General features: G+C 44.3%; 1 protein-coding gene across 1 annotated transcript in view; it reads left to right on the forward strand.

Annotated features, from left to right (window-relative positions):
* map3k22 (mitogen-activated protein kinase kinase kinase 22) overlaps positions 1–12,397 on the forward strand; it is a 32,861-nt gene that overhangs the window by 3,671 nt on the left and 16,793 nt on the right. Inside the window, exons 2-5 of the mRNA XM_084034229.1 lie at positions 3,992–4,075; positions 4,719–4,763; positions 10,095–10,204; positions 12,208–12,245. Of these exons, the coding sequence (XP_083890355.1) occupies positions 4,057–4,075; positions 4,719–4,763; positions 10,095–10,204; positions 12,208–12,245 (212 nt within the window). The 5' untranslated portion in view covers positions 3,992–4,056. The remainder of the gene's footprint in view (positions 1–3,991; positions 4,076–4,718; positions 4,764–10,094; positions 10,205–12,207; positions 12,246–12,397) is intronic.

The following is a 12,397-nucleotide window of genomic DNA, read 5'->3' on the forward strand; positions in this document are numbered from 1 at the left end:
TGTTGAGACGTGTGCATGGACCTGATCCCAGATCTGCTGTTTAACTCTGTGATACATCCCTACAGACTGAATTGTACTTGAGTTATAAGTCTTTCTTAATATCGTATATCACTTTATAATGTCCCTTTTCCCCTATTTTATGTCTTATTGGTGACACTTTCGATCGTGAAAACAGTCCTTAGTGAGAACCAGAATAAAAATATGGAGCTGCCTTGAATAATAAACTTATTCCCCTGAAAGAGATACAAAAGTGCAAATTATGACGTCAAACCGACGGGAGAACTCTTTTATTTGAAGTAAAACACAGATTTAGGGCATGATGATGGAAGAATCCCCCTCCCTCGTTAAGCCTCGCGTCCCGGAGGGGAAAACTTGGATCTCTTTCGGCAATAAGGAGCCGACATTATGATAAACGAGCGCCGAGGCCCCACATGGACTGACGAAGTCCTGCCCTCGCTCTCCCCTCGCCCCCCCCCAAAACGTCCTCAAGTGTTTCCCTGCTGGGGACGACATGCTTTATTGTCTTATTTCCCAGAATCAGCCTTCTGACTCATGTGGCCGCCACGGCGCTTGGCAAGCGTTCAGTTCAGTGACCTTTTTAAAGAAAGTCACCTAAATATCCTCTAATCACACTTCGCTTCCTGCCCCGTGTTTCGTTCAGACGGTCTGCCGGGGATTGTCGCCTCCTCCTGATGATCGGGCCTGTGATGTCATCGACGCAGCACACTTTCTTTTGTTTGGGAGACGCTATTTAAAAGCCTTTGTCATGTCGACGGTGCATGACTCCATATTAGTGTTTTCAAAATATACATTTCTGGCCATTAAATACAAACGGTGCTATAGTTTTCTATTTTTTAGGGAATTTTGATGCATTCGGCCTCCTGTTCCAGGCGTCCATTCACTTCCATTTGATATGATAATCAATTAACAAGCTTGTGAAACTTGCTTGAGTTGCTTGAACCTAAAGTGCATGTCAGAAGGATATCATCGTTACGAGGTTATGCAGTGCACGCTTCATAACTCGGGTTATTTAACTTTCTGCATTGATCTCCCCGTTTTCGGCTTTTTGTTTTTCCATTTGTTGCATTAAATGGTTAAATCTATGACGCAGGTTTCTCCACCGAATGCCTGCTTATTGTTCTACTACACGTCCGACTAAACCAGCTCTACCACTCTGTCTGTATGGTGAATGTGAAGCTAGGGGTACACCTAGCAGCTGTTAGCTTAGCTTAGCATCAAGACTGGGAGTCCGCCAATGTCCAAAGGGAACAAAATCCACCCGGCAGTAGATTCTTTGACCCCAGTTCATATCCTCACTGAGCAAAACCCTCACAGTTATCTTGTCGTACCGATCCGCCGTGCTTCTCCGTACAGACGGTATGTTTTTGAGTGTGATGGCCGTGTGCTGGATAACGTTTAGAAGTTGAGATGTTGAGCTCTGAAATGGAGATTTCTTGGCTCCACGTGAGCGACGTCAGACATGAGGTCGTGCAGCTCAGGCCACCAGGCAGCTGGAGAGCAGACCTTCTTCTCTGGTCCAAAGGGGGGGGGGGGGGGGGTAGGGGGGTTTCCCTCGGAGACCCGCAGCCAGCATCACACTGTTTTCTTGGTAAGAGAGTGATGTAACTGAGCTGTAAGAGGTTTTTTTTTGCAAATACGTGCGCATGCATATACGCGCTCGCCTGCGTTTGGCTGTGATTCCTGCTCAACCCTTCCAAGGAAAATAAAAAATGCAGTTTTAGTGGTGTGACGAGCAAAAAGGCTCTGCTTTGCTTGGCTCAGGCAAATCCCCTCGCAATCCCATCCTCGGCTGTCCTCTTTTTAATTAACTTCCTCTGTCATGTTCAGAGAGGCCAGCCCGACGTTGGCCGGAACGCTTCTGCATGCGCCTCCAGCGTTTTCCAGGTTTCTAGTGGGGAGAGTATCCTTTTTTCTTGGGAGGACACACGGCTGCATAGCAAACGAGAGCGAGCGGCATTTTTTTTTTTTTATCTTTCAACAAACCTGCCAAGAGAGACCAGTGGAGAGTCGGTGGGCCGGTGATCTGTGGGCACCGGCGTCACGCTGGGCAGAGGGGCCAAACAGATGGGCCATCTGGTGACTCGCTGGCACGGGACGGGGCTTTTCTGTTCCCCCCCGTGTGTGTGTGTGTGTGTGTGTGTGTGTGTGTGTGTGTGGCGATGACAGACCAGACCACGTGGCGTCCAGAGACCACCTGTCTTCAGGCTGTTCCTCATCTCTTTCATGTGTGGTCTGGGACTTATCACCCCCCCTTCCAATACTCCCATATCAACTACAAAGAAATACTATGAGTTTGACCATATACCGTGATGCATTCAGGGACATCCCATACTCAGAAGGCGGTCAAACCCTCAAACATTTTTGCACAGGCTTTACAGATTTAGCCGTCCAATCCACCAGCTCTTGTGACAGCAGCGCTCTGCATGTTCCCATGTTCAGACTGACTCCCCCCCCAATCCTCTCGGGCTGCAAAATCGCTCGAGTGTTCGTCTGCGTTGCTTTTATGAAAAGTTCTCTGGCCGACGCAACAAGACAAAGTGTTTGTTTTTCCCCCGCTGACAGGCCGGAGTGTGTCGGCTAGAAGGCAGGCGACGGAAAGTAAACGATGCTTCAAGAATACATCTGGGCTTAATCTCTCTGGAAGTCTTTTTCCAAAGATTTCAGTGTTGGCATTCATGCTCTTCATATACCCACACTCCTTTATTAATACATTATCTTTTTCCAATGAAGTATTTTCTCCTTTTGTATTTTTTCCTCCATGCAAACATGTAAAGAACCCCACAATACCCGTATATTATCTCCCCTCCGACACTGCCTTCGACTGCAATTAATCACGTGGAGTGTTTAGTTTAATCCTAAAAAAAATGCTGTCTCAGCAGAAGTGACTGATACCAAACACTGGCTCTGAGACACTGTTATACTGTTGTCAACAACAAGCAGCTACATCTCAGGTCGCCATAACAACCTGTAAGCCTTTTTTTAATGATGAAAGTTTTGCTTTAATCGTGCATTCACACGCAACAGGAATAGTCGCCAAAGAAAGGGAAAAGTGCTGTCATATCGATGGCGTCCTCTTGTCTGTCCTCGCTCTCTCACTTCCTCTTTCATGACCTTCAGATGCAAATAGCGTTTTCATCTTTTGTTTATTGATTTTGCATATTAAAGCAGGGTTATGAAAGAAGGAATTGCACATTGTTCCTCCTGCAAAACAATGAGTTGATTTCAGGAGCAAGAAAACTGCATGGCCGTTAGCTGACGGAGGCTAATGTTAGCTCACACCTGAAACCTGCGTGTTCTCGTTGGTTCCTTCCGCTGCTCGACCATCTACTTCAGTTCATATTTAATAAAACATATGTGCTGCAGCTGGTTCTCTAGTTCCCGTTCCCCTTTTTTAGAAGCTTGCAGAGAGAAACGTCTCCCACGATGTGTGACACACAAACGTGGTCAAACGTAGGCTTTTCATAAAAATGATGTGACCATTATTCTTAAGAAAAGCCTACGTTTGACCTCTAGGATGAAATGACACACACTTTTCCTGCAGCGCTCCATGACAGGAGGCTTTTCTGCTCTTAATGCACAAAGAAGAAAAGCTCTATAGCTTTGTGTTGTAAGTCTTTAACCTGAGGCAAACGCCCACGCCATCATCAAACAACGAGGAATTCCTCCACCGCTGACGCCTCACGTTTTATTTTATCAGCAATAAAATAAAGGCATCAGGGCATTCACATGTTTCTGTTATGTCACTCTCAGGAGGCCGTCCTGGTGAAATAAAGATCCAATAAGAAACAGAAGCGGTGACACTAGAGTGTGTGTTTGTGTGGAAAAAAAGCTTTGTGTTGAAACGACCACCTGCGTCCTGTTTTGTCATGTTTTTGTTGCAATCGCAGAAATATTATTTGAAGGCGAAAGAGAAAAAAGTGGCACAGATCTTGGATGTTGAAACGGCGTTGTTTGTTTTTTGCGCTCGCAGGATGAAATTCTCGCCGGCGGAGAGATGTTGAGCTCCGGGCTCGAGTTCAACGGGGCCACTTCCTGATGATGACAGTAAACATGGGTGAGTAGTATTCGAAAGCAGATTGTGGTGAACAAAAAAAAAAAAACATGTGCACGCAAACGTACACAACTTTCTCACATCCTCTGGCAGCAACAGTATGGAAAAAATACACAACAGTGTGTGTGTGTGTGTGTGTGTGTGTGTGTGTGTGTGTGTGTGTGTGTGTGTGTGTGTGTGTGTGTGTGTGTGTGTGTGTGTGTGTGTGTGTGTGTGTGTGTGTGTGTGTTAACAGCTCCAGATGGCCGTTCTGTAAACTCTTGTTTCTGCTCTTTTGACAGTGTTGTTAGTAACAATGCTGTTTTTGTACTTTATTAATGGACCACGCTTGATTTGATTCATATCAATGTACCAGTGTTGCACATGCACATTTATTTATATTCACACCTACCAGGCACACACACACACACACACACACACACACACACACACACACACACACACACACACACACACACAGTTCCTGTGTTCCTCCAACAACACCACCCAAACAATAGGCTCTCTCCTGCGGTGCATTTGCATGTCCAGCCGTATATCTATAGGCACATATTTTGCATGTAACTAAAGTGGAGCATTCGACCCCCTGACCTCCCCTTTTTATTTGTATTTATGACATTATTAACCACATTGCCTTGTGTTTGCACAGATGACGGTCTCCAAAATGGACCGGGACAGCACAGGAACTCACAAGGTAAACCCCGATTCTCAGACGAGGACTCAACACTGAAAGTGTTTTTGGGTCTTTCGTGTCAAAAGTCAAATGAGAGGATGGTCACTTATGTCGGGGAATTAACCCTTGGAGTGTTTTTTTGGGGGGAAACAATGGACAAAACCTCCAAATGAGAAATAAATATGAATGAATTCATAAAGTGTAAAAGGACTTAGAACAGTTGTTGCAGTCATTTGTGGGTTGAGGCCATTCGTGACACAGATTTGGTGCTAAATTTAACACATTTGCACCACGAGAGGATTGATGAATGAATCCTTCCTCAACACCTTCAGGAACAACAATTCATGCTGGGATTTGGTATAAAAAAACTTTTTACATTTAGAGATTTCTGCAACTTTTGATTTTTTTTTTTTCAATTTTATACCAAGTCTCAAAAAAGGTTTCTCACTATATATCACTAATATGAATACAATCGTGCTCATTCGATCTCACTGGACTCATCTTTGCAGTCATAACTAATATATGCTGTTCCAAGAATGTTTAGAAATATTTAAAGGAGTCATCACCCGGAAATCGCAATTTCTCTTGTTAAAACATGCATATCTGTGTTTGACCTCAGTTGAAACTTGCCTGAAAGGCTGGAGTTTGAAAGTGGCGCCGTTTTTTCGCTTCTGCTCTTTTTCCGAACAGGAATAGCACACAAGGGTGTGCATTCCTAAAGCACGAGATTTTGATTCTGCGCCTTCGGTGACGTCACCGTGGCGGCTACTTGCATAAGCCCACCCCTCTTTCACCACCCAACCCCGCCCCGTCCGCTACCTGAAATCGCCGAAGCGCCGCCATTATGTTTTGGAGTCTGCATGCAGGCAAGCCCCCCCGGCTCTGTCCTTCCTGCGGCGAATCAACGCGCGCCTCATTACATATTATACAATGCACATCCGGACCAGTCAAAACCTCGCGCGTAATCTCGCGTGATAAAATCGCGGTACGAAAAAGGGTCAGAACAAGCTCAATGTTTGATTAAATTTTTTTTTTTTTTTTCTAATAAGTTTTACGAATTGATCCAAAGCGATCCAAGGGGGGCTGGATACGTATAAAACCAGGTGATGACTCCTTTAAATAAACCATTTTTAGAATAGGCATTTATACTGCATGTAAAACTGCATGGGATTATCATAAATTGGGTATTTCTGTAAATGGGAGACTCTCGGGTCCCCATAGAAGCTACTTTCATTCAGATTTCTTGAGGTGAGAGGTCAAGCTCGGCCTACAGGCTGGCAGCAAGCCGCCTCCTTCCCAAATCAAAAGATGAATACGTTCTAATAGTTAGAAAGCTACTTCTTTATTCACAACCGTTAGAGTCGGCTCTTTGCAGACGATGAATGGAGGCTGATTGCAGACGCTCTCCAGTGAAACCCTTTCGGTGGAAACCTTGCACAAACACTAATTACGCAACTGTTCTCGCACGGCCGCGACACCCGGCGTTACATCAGAGTCATTATTCTGAGTGAAAGTTTAACCTCGGGGGGGTTTAAACGTTACACCCATTAGGTGGCAAATTAGCCGTTGTGCAGTTTCGGTAAGCAGCGAGGTGAAGCGAGTGTGTGTGTGTGTGTGTGTGTGTTGTGCGTCAGTGCTGCAGAGTGAGGACACGTTTGGCTCCAGCTGCTGATCCTGCCGGATGCCTTTGCCATGATGTGTCTCTCGGCACCAGGAAATCCCCCTCAATGTCTTCATTCAGGGCAGCCTGCCTCGCACACAGAGCGTGTTAGCTGGCGAGCTGCAGCGCCGGCCCTCCTCGAAGCCCGAGTTATTCTTTTAAACACTCCTGGGGGGGGGGGGGCCGCAGAGCACGCCTGCATCTTCATAATCCAGACTGTTTTCGTAGCTGCTCTGGTTTCGGAGATACAAACACACATGTACACCGAGGGACGAGCATAAAACGCTCATAAAACAACAACAAAAACAACAAAGTAGTCCCGCTTGAGATATTGCATAACCCCCTTTTTGATCCAATGAGAACGCAAAGGGGGAGGGGCCTGAACTTGAAGTCGTCTGGATAACACACCCTGTGATTCAACACAAACTAAAGTAATACACTCATATGTTAGGCTGCTGCAGCATTTTAGAGGAATTTAAAACAGATCGCCAGAAATGATGTCGTCATTGGACGTGAGCAAAACGTGTGATTGTTTGCATCCATCACACGTCGGAGGAAATCCACTCGAAATCCCCTCTAATTCTGGACCATCTGCCTTTTTTTTTTTACGTGAACCATCTTGGACTGGAGCTCCGACTTCATTTCACCTGCTGCCACTTTTACAGTTCTCAGCCTTCAGCCTGAGGAGCAGAGAGGGGGGAAAAAAAGAAGAAAAAAGACGCGAGTGATGATGCAATGCCCAGCAATCAGCCTCCATTGTGTAATGTTGCTCAGCTTCCTGGAATCCCCCTTTTTTTTTATTATGCGAGTCACATTTCACCCACAAGACACAAAAAAGAAGAAGAAGAAGAAGAAGAAGAAGAAGAACAGGAAATGAAGTGGAGGTATTCCCACCTACACACATACCAGAAACAACACCTCAACCCTCCGTCTTCCTGCCGTGGTTTTTGTCCTGCTCCTGGCAGCGGCGTTGGAGCTGGTCGCCTTCCACCGGGGCCGGTGGCGAGCCTTGGCCCCGGGCCCTCTGGGGGCCCTGGCAGCGGGTCGGGGACCGCGGTGATGTAATGGATCCATTTATAGGCCGCCATCGCTGCCCAGCTCTGTACGCCACCACGCAATTCTCACACTCTCGCTGCCCCCGTCGCCCGACCGACCCTCCCACGCTCCCCTGTTACCCAGAGGTCACATAAACACACATAAACACACACACACACACACACACACATGCAGGCCGCCGCTGTTTGTTTTGTATCCTTGGCTGCCGGTGGTCAGCGTCGTCTGCACAGCCACGACTGCAGAGAGAGATGAATAATAAAGATGATTATTCCTATTTATTCCAGCAATAACGATCCTTTCTTTCCCTTAAATATATCGGAGCAGAATGTTGATCGTCTTTATTTATTTTTTTGCTCCGGTCACAAAGTGGCCACGGACAAACGCTCTAATCCCTCGTGTCCATCGTTGACTGATTCAATCAAAAATCCATTAATTTCCCCGATGTGGAATAAAGCGGTTAGCCCCGCTCCGTATTCAGAACAGAGACGATGACTCACTTCCTTCCTGTTTGGGGGAGAGAGAGAGAGAGAGTTAGTCATCCTGACAGCTTCCATTTGAACTAAAGGTTCCTCTGTGAGGGAGTTTGGGAGTCGATGTCCTGGAAGAACGTGTTTCCATGCTCAGGTGTCTCCATCGTCCCCCGTCCCGTCTCCTTATCTCTAAGACGAGCACGTTGCCGAGGAAACGACGCTCACCTGTCTCACAACTCCACCCGATCGTATCACGATCAAACATAAAACCCACCGAGTCACGGAGAGGAACGTGCTAATGAGGCACAATCACAGCACGCCATTCCACGGGACTCGATTGTCTCTAATTACTGTAATCCTCAGCCGTTTACTTCTGATTTGCTGCTTTGACACAATAAAGCGTTGAAAGTTGATCAGCGGTTCGAGGAAAGTCACACTTTTTGGGGCTGAGACTTTCACTGACTATCATTTAGATGCAGTTTCAGTGAAAATGAGTGGAAAACAGAATACTGATGAAGGTTCAGCACGGAGAAACGCTGGATTTAAAGGGAGAAAATCTCAAATCTAAAAGGTGAAGCAATAAAATACACTCTTGATTGGCCTTAATTGGTTTGGTATGATGCGTAGCTTCTTGTGGCTAAAGTTAGCTACGTTTAGATTGAATTGATTTGAAACTGATTGGTGCTGCTACTGTTTATAACAGTTACAGTTATGAGAAAATATGTAAAAATTGCAATTTTTATCCACCTGTGGAGACATTTTTGTCTTTTTGCGTCCAAGTTTTGAGACCTCCATATAACAGACTGAAAAAAAAATGGTGATATAAATTGAACACTGCTGTTTTTTCGACGTACACCTCACATTTCTGGATTTATTTTATAGGCACAGCTGTTTCGGCCATCTTCATCAAAGTGTGTGCGACAGCTGGATTGAGCAAAAAATTCAGGCACATTTTCCCCAGAACTTGTTGAAAGGTATTCTGGGAAATATCGGACGTTTCAAAGCCAAAGTTAAAAAATAGATACAGCCGGGGGGAAAAAAAAAAAGTCAAATGAAACACTTCATTAACATTTTAGCTGGAATTTCAACCAGGTTGATGCCTACGAATGTCTTTTTTTGGAGTAGTGAGTCTTCTGACCTTTAGACACCAGATCCTGTGATTATTAAACGGATCCTGGATCCAGAAAATACAGTTTGGAAATGCATCGGACAGATCCCTTTTCTATTGGAAATAATGTTTCCATTCAGGTGGTGTTTGTGTTGCGTGGCACATACCTGGCCTGGTCTCCCCCGTGTGTGTGTGTGTGTGTGTGTGTGTGTTGATAATGAATTCACCCAGGGCTCATCCGAGAGGCTGGCGGGAGCCGAGGTCAACGACCCCTTCCTTTATATTGTAATCACCGCGCTCAGATAATTGGTTCTATTAAAGTCTCTTGATATGGTAATGTCTGACACGCTCATCTGCATGATTGCCCCCTTTAGACGGCGGAGTGTGTGTGTGTGTGAGGGTCTCTTGCACTCACAGGTTCGCCTAAATTAATTTTTAAGGGGTTTAATGAATGCCGCAGACCAGTTTCCCCCCTCCAGCGAGGAGCGAAGTACCTGTCATCCACTCTGATCCTGAATCAGTCGGCTTTTCAAAATCTAATTCAAATTCAAAATAAAAGCTCAATCTTTGTCTGATTACATGCAGATGAAATTTGTATTTTTTAATAATGGATTTGAAAAATCTCTTCACGCTTCGTTATTTAACACCTTTTTTTCCTCTTCTCTTTTTTCTCGCGGCCTGAGTGCAGAGTTTGTTAGATTTATCTGCTGCACCACAGTTTCTCACCTCGTGCGCACTCGATGGAGATCAAGGGTCAAGGAAGGAAAGTCTGCAGTGCCCTCTTTTCATAGAGAACGTGTTTGTTTTGCTTATATAAGAGAGAAACCACCGGAAAAGACACACGGATGGCACCAGAACAGGAAGTAACAGACCAGGTGTTGCCTCGCCGCCTGGTCCGAGCCAACATGACAGACGATCAAACGGACTCGCATCACCTTTGGAAAAGCCGTCGCTGATCGACCACGTCGGTCTAAATGCCGAGGAATGGGTGTCATCGTGCCAGTTTCAGTTCCTCTGATTAACGATGAACTAATGTCATCAATCATTTCTGTGTTCAGATGACGAGGAGGCGCTTAACTCCATTATGAAGGACCTGGCAGCCCTGGGTCGCTGCTACACCCAACACAACAGCCACAAGCCCAAGAGCAGGACCTTACTCTACAAACAGGTACACACACACACTCTCACACACACACACACACACACACACACACAGAAACTACTTGATAAAACATGGTGATTGGGACGCGCCGAGTGCAAATAAAAAGTGGATTTTGTAGCACGAATGGTTTAAGATCAAGCTTTTTTTTCTGCTTCACAGCTGCAGCTCGTCATGTAAACGATAAAGTTTTTACAGGCGTCGTTGAAAGCGACGGGGGGGGGGGGCTGTCACACATTCTGCTCCATTACAGTTTATTAATGACACACACCACCAGCACAGCAGGGCCTCGCACCTTTACTGTTAAACAGGGTTTCCACACGAAAAACCTCAGACAGGGTTTGTTTCTGTGGAGGGAAGCTGCCGAAGTCAGGTTGATGTTGGATGGATGGATGGATAGATATACTAGAATATAGATACTTACTTATTTACTTTCTTTCTATACTTTCTTTCTTGACTTACTTACTTACATACTTTCTTTCCTTCCTTCCTTCCTTCCTTCCTTCCTTCCTTCCTTACTTACTTACTAACTTTCTTTCTTTCTTTCTTTCCTTACACACAGTACTTACTTACTTACATTCTTACTTACTTACATTCTTTCTTTTTTTTCTTTCTTTCTTTACATACTTACATACTTTATTTCTTTCTTTACATACTTACATTCTTTCTTTCCTTCCTTCCTTCCTTCCTTACGTACTTACATACTTACTAACTTTCTTTCTTTCTTTCCTTACGTACTTAATTACTTACTTACATTCTTTTTTTCTTTCTTTCTTTATTTACACACTTTCTTTCTTTCTTTACATACTTACATACTTATATTCTTTCTTTCCTTCCTTCCTTCCTTACTTACGTACTTACTTACGTACTTACTTACTTACTTACATTATTTTTTTCTTTCTTTCTTTATTTACATACTTTCTTTCTTTCTTTACATACTTACATACTTTTATTCTTTCTTTCCTTCCTTCCTTCCTTCCTTCCTTCCTTCCTTACATTCTTTCTTTCTTTCTTTCTTTCTTTCTTTCTTTCTTTCTTTCTTTCTTTCTTTCTTTCTTTCTTTCTTTCTTTCTTTCTTTCTTTCTTTCTTTCTTTATTTAAATACTTACATTCTATCTTTCTTTCTTTCTTTCTTTCTTTCTTTATTTAAATACTTACATTCTTTCTTTCTTTCATTCTTTCTTTAAATACTTACATTCTATCTTTCTTTCTTTATTTATTTAAATACTTACATTCTTTCTTTCTTTCTTTCTTTCTTTCTTTCTTTCTTTCTTTCTTTCTTTCTTTCTTTCTTTCTTTCTTTCTCTCTCTGTCCAGATGTGACTGAGGAAGGAGCCTTATTCTCTTATTCTGAGTCCAAGTCGAAGACAATTTTTCACCAACGCTAACGTGATGCCGTGCTGCGTTCGTGAACATTTATTGGCGTGGGGAATTCTAGACTCGACCCGAGGGGCTGATTTGCAGCGTGTTGCGTGTAGCTGTGTGCTGCAGGTGCACCAGAACGAGGACTGCTCTATCGTAGCAAAGACAAATCACTTTGTAGTGGATTATGGTTTACGATCTGCCGTCTTCCAGGATTTAATTTCTCCCAATCACCTTGTGCCGAAGTTGTTTTCCTCGTGCGCTCGCTCCCTCTGTGGAATGATAATTGCTAAATCCTCTTGATGCACCAAAATGTTTACGACGAGCCATAAACAGACAGCGAGGAGCAGAGAAGGTTTGGGGGTAAAACCCGACTCTTTTTTTAAAAAAACGTGACCTCATGCAAGACTTGCAGGCTCCTCCACATTCCTGCATTCCTGTTTTATAAATAGAAAACCTTATATCGTGTCAGGCCATGTTTGGAGTCAGGTTGAATGACGATTAATGTTTGTATTGTGTAACATTCATCACTATAATATGCTTTTTCTCACCTTGTCCGGCTTTTCATTTACTTAACGAGGCCGAAATCCCACGTTTTAACGTTTCCACTTCCCTAACTCCCCTCTGTTGTTATTTTTCCCTCTCAACAGGATTTAAGAGTCAAGCTGGAGCATGAGAGAGAAAAACGGTATGTTGGAACCTCTCGTATTGTTTTTTCTTCCTCCTCCGTCCGAGCCGTAACTCCACAGTTTCGGATTCCTCTTTGTTATGCTTCGCCGTGCCTGGGATTTTGGGTGTCTGCTGGAAATCGCAGTTACATGCCAGAGTAGCATAAAGAGA

Source organism: Eutrigla gurnardus, assembly GCF_963514095.1.
Source record: "Eutrigla gurnardus genome assembly, chromosome: 18".
Taxonomy (NCBI): domain Eukaryota; kingdom Metazoa; phylum Chordata; class Actinopteri; order Perciformes; family Triglidae; genus Eutrigla; species Eutrigla gurnardus.